The sequence below is a fragment of the Triticum urartu genome, chromosome 5, assembly GCF_003073215.2.
Source record: "Triticum urartu cultivar G1812 chromosome 5, Tu2.1, whole genome shotgun sequence".
In the NCBI taxonomy this organism is placed as follows: Eukaryota; Viridiplantae; Streptophyta; class Magnoliopsida; order Poales; family Poaceae; genus Triticum; species Triticum urartu.
This window is the reverse complement of record NC_053026.1, coordinates 461,625,479-461,642,266: the sequence shown is the minus strand read 5'-3', so window position 1 is coordinate 461,642,266 and position 16,788 is coordinate 461,625,479. Positions and strand designations below refer to the sequence as shown.

The following is a 16,788-nucleotide window of genomic DNA, read 5'->3' as shown; positions in this document are numbered from 1 at the left end:
TAAAAAGAAACGGAAGGAGTACATGAAAAAATTCGCCTTACACCCTCCTTGCTCAAGACCTCTATTGGCACCTGACCAAGAAGCCGATCCCACTAGCATCAAGCGTGGTGAGGATTTTCCACATGAATGGACCAGTTTAAGGAATTCTGTTGTGTCATGATTTTCCGACCGGTTCTGGACGCAGCCGTTCGCCCAGACATACGATGAGCATTTGAGGAGTCCGGTTGTAATACTTTCACGATAGAGACAAATTTCAAATGAAATTTTTCGATTCAAATATATTTCAATCGTCATCTAGCATGGAGAGCAAATGGAGGCGGCTATTATGATTGGAGAGATATTTTGTCACAGATCATCCATGGTCTTTCCTGTGATCAAACGGTCCAGTTTGATGCATCTAAACGCGGAATAACCTCCGTGCCTACTCGTTCAACGCAGGACTACTAAAGCTTGGCAAGCTCTCTGATTGGACGACAGCATACTGCCACAGACCGCGGTCCTAGTCTTTCAATCGTACGGTCATTTTCGGTCGTATCGAACGGCCGCTGTGCAATATTGCGTCGTCCCGCGGATCGCCCCGCCCATCTCTTTTGGTCATGGTCTGACGTATAAAACCGGCGCCAACCGAGCTCCCCCGTCCCGCCCGCCCCTCCACCCCACCCCCAATTCGCCCAGCTCCACCGTCCCGCCCCTCCACCCCCAAATTCGCCCAGCTCCACCGCGCCTCCACCCCATCCCAAATTCGCCCAGCTCCACCGCGCCCCCACCCCCCACCCCACCCCACCCCCAACCTCAAGCAATGATACACCTCGTCGACAACCTCGCCGAGATGGAGGCCGTCGTCGACCAGCTCACCGCGCTCGACGAGCTACCTGCCCCGGGCGAGGTCTCCATCACCGTCCGGGGCATCGACTGCCTCGACTTCGCGCCCCAGATGCTTCGATTGGCGGGCGTTGCCGAGGACTTGGGCGCCGTCGTCAACAACAAGGACTCCATCCGACTCCTGGATCGCGCGCGCACACTAGTTGCTGACACGAGGCAGCACCTCGTGCCAGCAGTTGGTGTGGATCTCTTCGACCACGACCGCCAAGGCCGCCTCCTCGCGTACGCCTACGCCCTCACCCACCTCGGCAACGGTGTTGGGAGCGGCATCGGCCAGCCCGTGGAGGTGGGCGCCGTGGCGAACTTCATGAACATCTTCATCGGGCGCGTCAACCAGGCCATCGAGCTTTTCTGGAACGAAAAACTCACTGGCCCTCAATTCTTCGATGCGGTGCTGGATGCCAGCGCAATTGTCGGCATCAGGGCCGGCGTGGACTACATTCGTCTCTGAAGTGTGGAAGTACTGCTAGCATTAGAGATATCTGAAAAATATTAATGTATGTCGTTGAACTGCTGATAGTTATCATAGATATCATAGAGGTTGTAAATTATGGTGTTGAGTTATGTAATGGGGAATGAGATATCATAGACACAATAGTAATATAAATATTATGCATGTTGAGTTATCTGTTGGAACGAAATCAAGTGCTGAATTTACTCTGCCATTTCGTTTATTAATTATGAGAGCAAGTTTGTTCCAGTGGGGCTTCCTTATGTTATATCCGACGGCTGCGCAGTTTATCTCCCTCACGTCCCTTTTCCAGCGAAAGATTTTTTTTTACAAAAAACTCGTATTCTCTCAGAAATAACAACAGCAACACGAACTTGACTTGAAGGCAACGAGGCATTTATATTTCAGCAATATCTCTGGGTTAGACTGCAGCTTCTACAGATCTTCAGGCATTGGGAGATCAGGAGTCAACTTGACTTTCAACATTCTAGTGCGCAGAGTATACCTGCATGTGCAACTTCTGCTGACTTTCAACATTCTAGTGCGCAGATTTATGTTCGACTATCATCCATGATGTAGGCGTCAACACTGTTTACGTGACCTGGCAGTGATTAATTTGTTTTGTCCTCACATAACTGAAAGTTATTTCAGATCATTAAGAACCAAGTCGCGGATCCTTAGCAGCTCGCCAAAAAAAAAGAATAGAGGAATACCGAGAAGGCCAAAAGAAACCAAAACAAGCAAAAGAGACCATTAACTGAAAGATAATAGTTCCTCTGTTTTTATCTACTCTGCATATTAGATTTGACTGAAGCCAAACTTAATAAAGTTTGACCAAGTTTATAAAAAATATATGAACATTTACAATAACAAATCCGTATGATGTTATAGTATATTCAATAATGAGTCTAATACTATTGATTTGTTATTGTATATGTTATTAATATTTTTTCTATAAACTTTGTCAAAGTTTACAAAGTTTGATTTTGACCAAAACTAATATACAGAGTAAATAAAAACGGAGGGCGTACTACTAAAGATGATATATACAAGCAATGATTACGATACACAGTTCTGGGGACTCCATAACCACCATTCCCTAGCCCCACTATAGGAGGCTAGGCACAAGAAACCACAAAAGACAAGCCGATCGACCACGAGACAGTAACCCAAAAGATCAGTAAACGTTCGTCGACCTCCTCCGTCTTGCTCTCGCCCGTGGCATGTCCGTGTCAGCCTCAGCAGGCTCATCCCCGTCGAAGCCCCCCAGGACAATCACCGGACCAAAAGTAACATGTCCATGGGGGCAAAATGCTTCCGCCGGATGAAACGCGAGGATGTTTTTCCAGCTGTTGGTGCCCCCCAGGACAGTTGTCGGGCAAAAAGTGATTGGGTGGGTCAGAAAAAAGGATGCGTGTGGGAATATGATTGGCTGTTGCTTCCGTCGGCGCCCCTAACAGGCCCCAACGCGCTGGGTTTGGCTTGTGTTCGCCAGTGCCATTTTGAGGTCTTGGGGGGCATGGTTGGGCCTTTTTTTTGCCCTTTTTACATCACCGGCGAATAAAAAGCTCCTGGGGGGCACTGGGGGGGGGGGGGGGGGGGGGGGGGCTGAGCATCTCCAGCCGTTGGAGCCCCGCATGACAATCACCGGACCAAAAATAGCACATCCTGGGGGGCAAAATGCTTCAGCCGGATAAAAGCGAGGACGTGTTTCCAGCCGTTGGTGCCCCCAGGACAGTCGTCGGGCAAAAAGTGATTGGGCGGGTCAGAAAAAAGGACGCGTGGGCGAATAGGATTGGATGTTGGTTTCGCCGGCGCCACCAATAGGCCCCCAGCGCGCTGGGTTTGGCCTGGGTTCGTCGACGCCATTTTGAGGTCTTGGGGGCATGCCTGGGCCCTTTTTTTTTGCCCTTTTTACATCACCGGCGAAAAATAGGCTCCTGGGGGCACTGGGGGGGGGGGGCTGGAGATGCTCTTAGGCCTGGCTTCAACATGCGGTGGGTCCTGGTATTGAAGGTGTTGGGGTCGTCGAGGCTAAAGCCCGAGGTGAGCAGCAGCATCACCATGTTCTTGACCAACTTGTCGTTATTGTATGCGTCAGCGCCCTTGCGCAACTCCTCCGTGATGGCGTTCTCGGGGTTGATCTCCATCGCCTTCTTGCTCGACATGTAGCCGCCCATGCTCGTGTTCCTCAGAGCCTGGGCCTTCATGATCCTCTCTGTCGGTGTCAAAACCGGCGGATCTCGGGTAGGGGGTCCCGAACTATGCGTCTAGGCGGATGGTAACACGAGGCAGGGGACACGAAGTTTTATCCAGGTTCGGGCCCTCTTGACGGAGGTAAAACCCTACGTCCTGCTTGATTAATATTGATGATATGGGTAGTACAAGAGTAGATCTACCACGAGATCAGAGAGGCTAAACCCTAGAAGCTAACCTATGGTATGATTGTATGTTGTCCTACGGACTAAAACCCTCTGGTTTATATAGACACCGAAGAGGGCTAGGGTTACACAAGGTCGGTTACAAAGGAGGAGATATACATATCCGTATTGCCTAGCTTGCCTTCCACGCCAAGTAGAGTCCCATCCGGACATGAGACGAAGTCTTTAATCTTGTATCTTCATAGTCCGGCCAAAAGATATAGTCCGGCTATCTGGAGACCCCCTAATCCAGGACTCCCTCAGTAGCCCCTGAACCAGGCTTCAATGACGATGAGTCCGGCGCGCAGTATTGTCTTCGGCATTGCAAGGCGGGTTCCTCCTCCGAATACATCACGGAAGAATTTGAATACAAGGATAGTGTCCAACCCTGCAAAATAAGTTTCCACATACCACCGTAGAGAGAATAACATTTCCACAAATCTAATCTGCTAACACGTTTTGGCAACACGACATTATGCCATGGCCCGGTAATTATTCGAACCGTTTTTCTTCAACCAGCTCCACACATAACGCGAGGCAGTTTTTTGACACGTCTTGTCAAAGCAGAGATCGTGTTCCCCTAATTACGGGATTCTCATCAATATGGTCGTGGGTAACCCAACCATATCTAGGACTCCTAGATCATAGGAAAGTCCCAAACGGCTACGGAGAGGACGCTTGATATTCACCCTCTTTATAAAGGGACAAGGCTTTTACTCTTTCCCTCCCGTGCTCAATCGAATCCTTCCCCCGCCTCGAGTTCTAACACCCAAAGCCCAGGTCAGGTGCTCCGGCCCTTCAATCATGTCCGGATCTAGCCTTCAAGGCCGGTGGATGCCCTCCTCCATTACAGAAGAAGATATCAAGAAGTTGAGGGAGGCCAGATACCTGACCGCCGAGGTTTCTCATCGGCTGCCTGCCCGAGGGCAGGTCGTCCCTACTCCTGAACCCAACGAAGACGTCGTGTTCATCTCCCACTTCCTCCGAGGTCTAGGCCTCACTCTGGATCCCTTCGTTAGGAGGCTGATGTTTTATTATGGGCTAGATTTCCACGATCTAGCCCCGGACTCCTTTCTCCACATCTCATCATTTATTGTTGTATATGAGGCCTTCCTCCGCATTACCACTCACTTCGGCCTATGGCTCAAGACCTTTGACATGAAGCCGAAGATGGTCGAGGGGCAGCATGTAGCGTGCGGAGGCGCATTAATAAGCAGGATCGTCGGAGCTCCATGGCCAAAGGGTTCTATTCCAGAGGTGTCCGGATTATGGCAACGGGAGTGGTTTTACATCACAGCTCCCAGAAGTGCCAAGTGGGCGGCTGCCCCTGCTTTCCGCTCAGGCCCTCCACCACAACTGATGTCATGGATTAGCAGAGGGCTGAGCTGGGGTCCTGATACGTCTCCAACGTATCTATAATTTTTGATTGCTCCATGCTATATTATCTACTGTTTTGGATTATATTGGGCTTTATTTTCCACTTTTATATTATTTTTGGGACTAACCTATTAACCGGACGCCCAGCCCAGAATTGCTGTTTTTTTGCCTATTTCAGTGTTTCGAAGAAACGGAATATCAAACGGAGTCCAAACGGAATAAACCTTTCTGGAACGTGATTTTCTTCCCGAATATGACCCAGGAGACTTGGACCCTACGCCAAGGAAGCTTCGAGGTGGGCACGAGGTAGGGGGGCGCGCCCTATACCCCCAGGCGCGCCCCCACCCTCGTGGGCCCACCGAAGCTCCACCGACGTACTTCTTCCTCCTATATATACCTACGTACCCCCAAACGAACAGATATGCAGCCAAAAACCTAATTCCACCGCCGCAACTTTCTGTATCCACGAGATCCCATCTTGGGGCCTGTTCCGGAGCTCCGCCGGAGAGGGGCGTCATCACGGAGGGCTTCTACATCATCATAGCCTCTCCGATGAAGTGTGAGTAGTTTACCTCAGACCTTCGGGTCCATAGTTATTAGCTAGATGGCTTCTTCTCTCTTTTTGGATCTCAATACAAAGTTATCCCCCTCTCTCGTGGAGATCTATTCGATGTAATCTTCTTCTTTTTGCGGAATGTTTGTTGAGACCGATGAATTGTGGGTTTATGATCAAGTCTATCTATGAATAATATTTGAATCTTCTCTGAATTCTTTTATGTATGATTGGTTATCTTTGCAAGTCTCTTCGAATTATCCGTTTGGTTTGGCCAACTAGATTGGTAGTTCTTGCCATGGGAGAAGTGCTTAGTGTCGGTGTCAAAACCGGCGGATCTCGGGCAGGGGGTCCCGAACTGTGCGTCTAGGCCGGATGGTAACAGGAGGCAAGGGACACGAAGTTTTACCCAGGTTCGGGCCCTCTTGATGGAGGTAAAACCCTACGTCCTGCTTGATTAATATTGATGATATGGGCAGTACAAGAGTAGATCTACCACGAGATCAGAGAGGCTAAACCCTAGAAGCTAGCCTATGGTATGATTGTTGTTGTGAATGTTGTCCTACGGACTAAAACTCTCCGGTTTATATAGACACCGGAGAGGGTTAGGGTTACACAAAGTCGGTTACAATGGTAGGAGATCTACATATCCGTATCGCCAAGCTTGCCTTCCACGCCAAGGAAAGTCCCTTCCGGACACGGGACGAAGTCTTTAATCTTGTATCTTCATAGTCCAGGAGTCCGGCTGAAGGTATAGTCCGGCTATCCGAACACCCCCTAATCCAGGACTCCCTCAGTAGCCCCTGAACCAGGCTTCAATGACGACGAGTCCGGCATGCAGATTGTCTTCGGCATTGCAAGGCGGGTTCCTCCTCCAAGTACTTCATAGAAGATTTTGAACACAAAGATAGTGTCCGTCTCTGCAAAATAAGTTTCCACATATTGCCATAGAGAGAATAATATTTACACAAATCTAATCTGCTGACATATTCCGTAGTGTGACACACCACGGCCAAGCCTTTATCCGAGTCGTTTTATTATCCCACCTCAGCGCGTCATGCGAGGCGGTTTCCTTGGCACGTCTTGTTAAAGCAGAGATCGTGTCCCCTTATTCCGGGATTCTCATCAATACGGGCGTGGGTAACCCAACCGCTTCTAGGACTCCTAGATTATAGGCAAGTCCAAACGGACACGGAGAGGACGCTTGATATTCACCCTCTTTATAAAGGGACAAGGCTTTTATTTTTCCCTCCCGTGCTCAATCGAATCCTTCCCCCACCTCAAGCTCAAACGCCCAAAGTTCAGGTCAGGTGCTCCGAACCTTCAGTCATGTCCGGATCTAGCCTTCAAGGCCGATGGGTGCCTTCCTCCGTCACGGAAGAAGACATCAAAAAGTTGAGGGAGGCCAGATATCTGACCACCGAGATTTTGCATCGGCTGCCTCCCCGAGGGCAGGCCGTCCCCACCCCCGAACCCAACGAGAACATCGTGTTCGTCTCCCACTTCCTCCGAGGTCTAGGCCTTGCTCTGGATCCTTTCATCAGGGGTTTGATGTTTTATTATGGGCTAGACTTCCATGATCTAGCTCCGGACTCCTTTCTTCATATCATGACATTTATTGTCGTGTGCGAGGCCTTCCTCCGGGTTACCCCTCACTTTGGCCTATGGCTCAAGACCTTTGAAGTAAAGCCGAAGATGATCGAGGGGCAACATGCAGCATGTGGAGGTGCCTCAATACGCAAGATGACGGGAGCTCCGTGGCCCAAAGGTTCCATCCCAGAGGTGTCTGAATTGTGGCAACAAGAGTGGTTCTACATCACGGCTCCTAGAAGTGCCAAGTGGGCGGCCGCCCCTGTTTTCCGCTCGGGCCCTCCACCATAGCTGATGTCATGGATCAGCAGAGGTCTGAGCTGGGGTCCAGCCAAGGACGTGCCTATACTGCAAAGCCGCATTCGAGATCTCTTCAATGGAGATTTCAGTTTGGTTGCGGTAATACAAGTTATGATGGTTCATCAAGTCCAGCCTTGCAAACGCCGGCATCTTCGCCTGTGGGAGTTCAATCCCGAGGGACCGCGTGTCATTCAAAATTTTCTCGGCCTGACGCACGAGGAGATGTACAATTCATTCTTCGGACCTCAGGTGGAGTGTCCGGAAATCACCGAGGACGTGGGCCTGAGTAGTAACCGCGCCACCGAACAGGTAAGGCATCTTCCGGCCAAACATACTATCTCTCCTTTGTTACGAAGTTATTTCTGAGATTTTGCTTTTTGACCAGGACTGGCTAACAAAGGCGAAGTTGATTCGGTGTTCGGCCCCCCTCCCTGAGGGTTTGGAAAATCCGGTATTGGAAAAGATGCTCCAGACCGCACCTTGCCCGGAGCCCTTGAAGGAAGATGCTGTGGAGGATAATACGGGTGGACGCGGGCCCCCAACACTGCCCATTCTAACTGAGGGAGCGAGCGTCTCCATGAAGGAAGACGACCAGAAGAGGAAAAGGACTGCGCCCGGGGATTCGGAAGCCGAAGCTTCCAAACGGGAGAAGAAGTCTCCCACAGAGGGTCCTACCTTGGGGGGCGCTGTTGCCGCACAAAGTCCGCGGGGGAATCAATTCTCCCGCGAGTCGTAAGTGACCCGAAATACTTTAATAGTACAAATATGCCATCTTTTTCTTCTGAGAAAATAACCACCGCATATATCTTTGCAGTTCGGGCCTTAGCCCCTCTCAAATGAGCTCGTCTTTGGGGGACCTTCTTCCAGAGATGATGGAGAGCGAAACGCCTCCTCTAGACTCCACCAGACTCCTCCGCTCTGGAAGCGGGCGACCCTGAAGTGTCGTCGCGGAGGGCCTCTCCGAGTCCGGTGAGGCTAGAAGATAATCCCATTGACCCCCGAAGCTCCCAGTTTCCGGCTCCCGAAGAGAGCAGACAAAAGAGTCCGGCACTGTCTAGTGTGCGATCGGATGTTCTGAGGGAGTTGGTGGGGCGAGCGGCCATCTCAGATGAACACCGTGTGCTGATGAATACGGTGATGGAGAGAATCTCGTCCGCCGAAAGCGGATTGCATGAAGCTTTTATGAGTCTACTGATAGGCTTTGAGGTACGTAAAAGAATGTATGATAGTCCTGCACATGCTAGGTGTGCCCTGTGTAGATAGTAGCCCCTGAGACTCTGGTTGTTGTCGGAAACGACGACGAACAGAGGATCATATTCCCAGGTAATAACCATACTGCCTCTATGTGCAGGTGATGGAAGCTTCGGTGGCTAGCCGGACTAGCGAGTTTGCCCATTTAGAACGGCAGTTGGATGCGACAGACGACGACATCGAGCTTGTTAACAAAAGGCTTGACGAGGCACAGGGTAAGTGTCATTATCTGGTAAACGCCACATAGGAAGAGCAGCATGATGCCAGTATCTTTAATATATTGTGACTGCAGATGGAGCTGCCACTGTTGAAGCCTTGCGGGCAGAACTTGCCCGAGCCAAGGAACAAGCGAGGTTGGGTAATGCGGCTGCTTTGAAGGCGACCAAAGAGTTGCGAGCCGAGAAGGCCGTGCATGGCGAGAGCCGAGACAAGATTGCCAAGATGGCCATAGAATTAAAAGCCGCCGCCAACCGTTGCCGGGTTCTTGAAAAGGAAAACCAAGCGAAGGCATCGGACCTTGAGAAGGCTGCTGCGATGAGAAAAGACCTCCGCTCTGCTATGAGGGCAAAGAAGGAGGAGCTGCAGGAAGCCGGGGATATTGTAGCTGGGAAATCCTTTATGTTGCGGAGGAAGTTCGGAGATCCACGGTATGCCCCTCTGGATCGGCTGTGGAGTTCGGAGGATGTGTATATGGATTTGGCGACGAGCGCTGCCGATGCGGCCAAGTACTTCCAGGGTCAGACGGACCGTGAAGTAGACCAGCTGTTTTGGAGACAATTCCATTCTCCCGAGCATCCGCTTTCATTGACTGACCAATTAGCCGAATGGGCCGAACTAAATAGGTTGTCCGGACTCTCCATGAGGTCTGTTGTGGATCAGCTATGGCCGAAAAGGTCAAAACCGAACAGCTATTTCAGCTTGGTGCAACAGTTCCTTGACGTGGTGCCACGCATTAATGCGACGAAGAGGTCGGCGTGCATAGAGGGTGCACGGATGGCCTTTGCCCGTGTTAAAGCATACTGGGCGGAGATGGATGCTACCACTGTTGCAGCGCGAGATTCGGCCATAGGTCGAAGGGCTGCTGAGCACTACTTTGAAGAAGTTCTTGAGGGTGCTCGTTTGATAGAGACCCAGTGCTCAAAAAATATTATGTTTGAGTGATATGTAATCTCATTGTGAGCGAAATGCTTTTATAAAATTTTATAAGGCTATTTTTATACTTTTGCCGGAAAGTAATATGATGCCTCCTGGGCGGCCGTTTATGTATACATGTGTATACCCTGAAAGATTGCGGTCATCGGCTTCAACCCCCACGCATATAATGCGGAGGTGCTCGCAAAAACACGCGTTCACACTTAACCCAACGTCTTGGTCCTATTAAGGAGGTGATAGCGGAGCGAGCGAGGCAATCGGACTATAATGCTTTAGCACTTTCACTCAGCCATAGGAGTTTGACAGTGGGGCTACTAGATAGCCCCTGGTGGCTCCGCACTCTCCCGATCCCGGGGTGCGTACATGCCTGGCCGGAAAATGGCCCTTTGTTAAGGCGGAGGAATTCTAACATTCCCACAGGTCATCGAGTGGTTGACCAGTCTCACGCTATATCATGACAGTCAGTTTTCGGCTTTCTCTACTGAGGTGCTCGTCTGGATGAACCAGGGCACAATCGCAGTAGTTCTCCTAGTGCTTGTTGGGTTTCGCAGTAATTTCAAAAAAAATTCTACGCACACGCAAGATCATGATGATGCATAGCAACGAGAGGGGGAGAGTGTGATCTACGTACCCTTGTAGATCAACAACGGAAGCGTTAACTTGGTTGATGTAGTCGTACATCTCCACGGCCCGACCGATCAAGCACCGAAACTACGGCACCTCTGAGTTCTAGCACACGTTCAGCTCGATGACGATCCCCGGACTCCGATCCAGCAAAGTGTCGGGGAAGAGTTCCGTCAGCACGACGGCGTGGTGACGATCTTGATGTACTACGGTCGCAGGGCTTCGCCTAAGCACCGCTACAATATTATCGAGGACTATGGTGGAAGGGGGCACCGCACACGGCTAAGAATATGATCACGTGGATCAACTTGTGTCTCTAGGGGGTGCCCCTGCCTCCGTATATAAAGGTTCAAGGGAGGGGGGCCGGCCGGCCAGGTGAGGCACGCCAGGAGGAGTCCTACTCCTTCTGGGAGTAGGACTCCTCCCCTTTCCTAATTGGAATAGGATTCAAGGAGGGCGAAAAGAGAGAGAGGAGGGGGGCGCCGGCCCCCTCTCTCCTTGTCCTATTCGGACTAGGGGGGAGGGGCGCGCGACCCAGCTCTGGCCTCCTCTCCTCTTCTTCCACTAAGGCCCACTAAGGCCCATATAGCTCCCGGGGGGTTCCGGTAACCTCCCGGTACTCCGGTAAAATCCCGATTTCACCCGGAACACTTCCGATATCCAAACATAGGATTCCAATATATCAATCTTTATGTCTTGACCATTTCGAGACTCCTCTTCATGTACGTGATCACATCCGGGACTCCGAACAACCTTCGGTACATCAAAATGCATAAACTCATAATATAACTATCATCGTAACCTTAAGCGTGCGGACCCTATGGGTTCGAGAACAATGTAGACATGACCGAGACACGTCTCCGGTCAATAACCAATAGCGGAACCTGGATGCTCATATTGGCTCCTACATATTCTACGAAGATCTTTTATCGGTCAGACCGCATAACAACATACGTTGTTCCCTTTGTCATCGGTATGTTACTTGCCCGAGATTCGATCGTCGGTATCCTATACCTAGTTCAATCTCGTTACCGGCAAGTCTCTTTACTCGTTCTGTAATACATCATCCCGCAACTAACTCATTAGTTGCAATGCTTGCAAGCCTTAAGTGATGTGCATTACCGAGAGGGCCCAAAGATACCTCTCCGACAATCGGAGTGACGAATCCTAATCTCGAAATACGCCAACCCAACATGTACCTTTGGAGACACCCGTAGAGCTCCTTTATAATCACCAAGTTACGTTGTGACGTTTGGTAGCACACAAAGTGTTCCTCTGGCAAACGGGAGTTGCATAATCTCATAGTCATAGGAACATGTATAAGTCATGAAGAAAGCAATAGCAACATACTAAACGATCGGGTGCTAAGCTAATGGAATGGGTCATGTCAATCAGATCATTCAACTAATGATGTGATCCCGTTAATCAAATAACAACTCTTTGTACATGGTTAGGAAACATAACCATCTTTGATTAACGAGCTAGTCAAGTAGAGGCATACTAGTGACACTCTGTTTGTCTATGTATTCACACATGTATTATGTTTCCGTTTAATACAATTTTAGCGTGAATAATAAACTTTTATCATGATATAAGGAAATAAATAATAACTTTATTATTGCCTCTAGGGCATATTTCCCTCAGTCTCCCACTTGCACTAGAGTCAATAATCTAGATTACACAGTAATGATTCTAACACCCATGGAGCCTTGGTGCTGATCATGTTTTGCTCGTGGAAGAGGCTTAGTCAACGGGTCTGCAATATTCAGATCCGTATGTATCTTGCAAATCTCTATGTCTCCCACCTGTACTAGATCCCAGATGAAATTGAAGCGTCTCTTGATGTGCTTGGTTCTCTTGTGAAATCTGGATTCCTTCACCAAGGCAATTGCACCAGTATTGTCGCAAAAGATTTTCATTGGACCCGATGCACTAGGTATGACACCTAGATCGGATATGAACTCCTTCATCCAGACTCCTTCATTTGCTGCTTCCGAAGCAGCTATGTATTCCGCTTCACACGTAGATCCCGCCACGACGCTTTGTTTAGAACTGCACCAACTGACAGCTCCACCGTTTAATGTAAACACGTATCCGGTTTGCGATTTGGAATCGTCCGGATCAGTGTCAAAGCTTGCATCAACGTAACTGTTTACGATGAGCTCTTTGTCACCTGCATATACGAGAAACATATCCTTAGTCCTTTTCAGGTACTTCAGGATGTTCTTGACCGCTGTCCAGTGATCCACTCCTGGATTACTTTGGTACCTCCCTGCTAGACTTATAGCAAGGCACACATCAAGTCTGGTGCACAGCATTGCATACATGATAGAGCATATGGCTGAAGCATAGGGAACATCTTTCATTTTCTCTCTATCTTCTGCAGTGGTCGGGCATTGAGTCTGACTCAACTTCACACCTTGTAACACAGGCAAGAACCCTTTCTTTGCTTGATCCATTTTGAACTTCTTCAAAATCTTGTCATGGTATGTGCTTTGTGAAAGTCCAATTAAACGTCTTGATCTATCCCTATAGATCTTTATGCCTAATATGTAGGCAGCTTCACCGAGGTCTTTCATTAAAAAACTCTTATTCAAGTATCCCTTTATGCTATCCAGAAATTCTATATCATTTCCGATCAGTAATATGTCATCCACATATAATATCAGAAATGCTACAGAGCTCCCACTCACTTTCTTGTAAATACAGGCTTCTCCAAAAGTATGTATAAAACCAAATGCTTTGATCACACTATCAAAGCGTTTATTCCAACTCCGAGAGGCTTGCGCCAGTCCATAAATGGATCGCTGGAGCTTGCACACTTTGTTAGCTCCCTTTGGATCGACAAAACCTTCCGGTTGCATCATATACAACTCTTCTTCCAGAAATCCATTCAGGAATGCAGTTTTGACATCCATCTGCCAAATTTCATAATCATAAAATGCGGCAATTTCTAACATGATTCGGACAGACTTAAGCATCGCTACGGGTGAGAAGGTCTCATCGTAGTCAACCTCTTGAACTTGCCGAAACCCTTTTGCGACAAGTCGAGCTTTGTAGACAGTAATATTACCGTCGGCGTCAGTCTTCTTCTTGAAGATCCATTTATTCTCAATTGCTTGCCGATCATTGGGCAAGTCAACCAAAGTCCACACTTTGTTCTCATACATGGATCCCATCTCAGATTTCATGGCTTCAAGCCATTTTGCGGAATCTGGGCTCACCATCGCTTCTTCGTAGTTCGTAGGTTCATCATGATCTAGTAGCATGACTTCCAGAACTGGATTACCGTACCACTCTGGCGCGGATCTCACTCTGGTTGATCTACGAGGTTCAGTAGTATCTTGTTCCGAAGTTTCATGATCATTATCATTAGCTTCCTCACTAATTGGTGTAGGTGTCACAGAAACAGTTTTCTGTGATGCACTACTTTCCAATAAGGGAGCAGGTATAGTTACCTCGTCAAGTTCTACTTTCCTCCCACTCACTTCTTTCAATAGAAACTCCTTCTCTAGAAAGTTTTCGAACTTAGCAACAAAAGTCTTGCCTTCGGATCTGTGATAGAAGGTGTATCCAATAGTCTCCTTTGGATATCCTATGAAGACACATTTCTCCGATTTGGGTTCGAGCTTATCAGGTTGAAGCTTTTTCACATAAGCATCGCAGCCCCAAACTTTCAGAAACGACAACTTTGGTTTCTTGCCAAACCATAGTTCATAAGGCGTCGTCTCAACGGATTTTGATGGTGCCCTATTTAACGTGAATGCGGCCGTCTCCAAAGCATAACCCCAAAACGACAGCGGTAAATCAGTAAGAGACATCATAGATCGCACCATATCTAGTAAAGTACGATTACGACGTTCGGACACACCATTACGCTGTGGTGTTCCGGGTGGCGTGAGTTGTGAAACTATTCCGCATTGTTTCAAATGTACACCAAACTCGTAACTCAAATATTCTCCTCCACGATCAGATCGTAGAAACTTTATTTTCTTGTTACGATGATTTTCAACTTCACTCTGAAATTCTTTGAACTTTTCAAACGTTTCAGACTTATGTTTCATTAAGTAGATATACCCATATCTGCTCAAGTCATCTGTGAAGGTGAGAAAATAACGATATCCGCCACGAGCCTCAATATTCATCGGACCATATACATCTGTATGTATGATTTACAACAAATCTGTTGCTCTCTCCATAGTACCGGAGAACGGCGTTTTAGTCATCTTGCCCATGAGGCATGGTTCGCAAGTACCAAGTGATTCATAATCAAGTGGTTCCAAAAGTCCATCAGTATGGAGTTTCTTCATGCGCTTTACACCGATATGACCTAAACGGCAGTGCCACAAATAAGTTGCACTATCATTATCAACACTGCATCTTTTGGTTTCAACATTATGAATATGTGTGTTACTACTATCGAGATTCAATAAGAATAGACCACTCTTCAAGGGTGCATGACCATAAAAGATATTACTCATATAAATAGAACAACCATTATTCTCTGATTTAAATGAATAACCGTCTCGCATCAAACAAGATTCAGATATAATGTTCATGCTTAACGCTGGCACCAAATAACAATTATTTAGGTCTAATATTAATCCCGAAGGTAGATGTAGAGGTAGCGTGCCGACCGCGATCACATCAACTTTGGAACCGTTTCCCACGCGCATCGTCACCTCATCCTTAGCCAATCTTCGCTTAATTCGTAGTCCCTGTTTCGAGTTGCAAATATTAGCAACAGAACCAGTATCAAATACCCAGGTGCTACTGCGAGCATTAGTAAGGTACACATCAATAACATGTATATCGCATATACCTTTGTTCACCTTGCCATCCTTCTTATCCGCCAAATACTTGGGGCAGTTCCGCTTCCAGTGACCAGTCTGCTTGCAGTAGAAGCACTCAGTTTCAGGCTTAGGTCCAGACTTGGGTTTCTTCTCTTGAGTAGCAACTTGCTTGCTGTTCTTCTTGAAGTTCCCCTTCTTCTTCCCTTTGCCCTTTTTCTTGAAACTAGTGGTCTTGTTGACCATCAACACTTGATGCTCCTTTTTGATTTCTACCTCCGCAGCTTTCAGCATTGCGAAGAGCTCGGGAATAGTCTTATTCATCCCTTGCATATTATAGTTCATCACGAAGCTCTTGTAACTTGTGTTGGGGAACGTTGCAGAAAACAAAAATTTTCCTACGGTTTCACCAAGATCCATCTATGAGTTCATCTAGCAACGAGTGATCAGATGCATCTACATACCTTTGTAGATCACGAGTGGAAGCGTTCAAAGAATGGGGATGAGGTAGTCGTACACAACGTGATCCAAATCACCGGAGATCCTAGCGCCGAACGGACGGCACCTCCGCGTTCAACACACATACGGTCAGCGTGACGTCTCCTCCTTCTTGATCCAGCAAGGGGGAAGGAGAGGTTGATGAAGATCCAGCAGCACGACGGCGTGGTGGTGGATGCAGGGCGTCACAGTAGCAGGGCTTCGCCGTATACTACGCAAGAGAGAGGTGCAGCAGGGGAGAGGGAGGCGCCAAAGGCTCTGGGGTGCAGCTGCCCCCTCCCCCCCTCATATATATAGCCTCCCCTAGGGGGGCGCCGGCCCTAGGAGATGAGATCTCCTAGGGGGGGCGCCGGCCAGGGCTGGAGTGGCCCCCAAGCCAAGGTGGGGCGCCCCCCACCCCTAGGGTTTCAACCCTAGGCGCATGGGGTGGGCCTAGGGGGGCGCACCAGCCCACTATGGGCTGGTTCCCCTCCCCACTTTGGCCCATGGGGCCCTCCGGGATGGGTGGCCCCACCCGGTGGACCCCCGGGACCCTTCCGGTGGTCCCGGTACAATACCGGTGACCCTGAAACTTGTCCCGATGGCCGAAACAGCACTTCCTATATATAATTCTTTACCTCCGGACCATTCCGGAACTCCTCGTGACGTCCGGGATCTCATCCGGGACTCCGAACAACATTCGGGTTACTGCATATACATATCTTCACAACCCTAGCGTCACCGAACCTTAAGTGTGTAGACCCTACGGGTTCGGGAGACATGCAGACATGACCGAGACGACTCTCCGGTCAATAACCAACAGCGGGATCTGGATACCCATGTTGGCTCCCACATCCTCCACGATGATCTCATCGGATGAACCACGATGTCGAGGATTCAAGCAACCCCGTATTCAATTCC

The 16,788-nt window shown here is 48.9% G+C and overlaps 1 protein-coding gene across 1 annotated transcript in view; it reads right to left on the bottom strand.

Moving 5' to 3' along the window:
* Positions 1 to 2,510: 2,510 nt before the first annotated feature.
* LOC125507144 (heat shock protein 81-1-like) overlaps positions 2,511 to 16,788 on the bottom strand; it is a 47,722-nt gene continuing 33,444 nt past the window's right edge. Inside the window, exons 3-4 of the mRNA XM_048671822.1 lie at positions 3,309 to 3,551; positions 2,511 to 2,596 (exon numbers count right to left, since the gene is read on the bottom strand). Of these exons, the coding sequence (XP_048527779.1) occupies positions 2,511 to 2,596; positions 3,309 to 3,551 (329 nt within the window). The remainder of the gene's footprint in view (positions 2,597 to 3,308; positions 3,552 to 16,788) is intronic.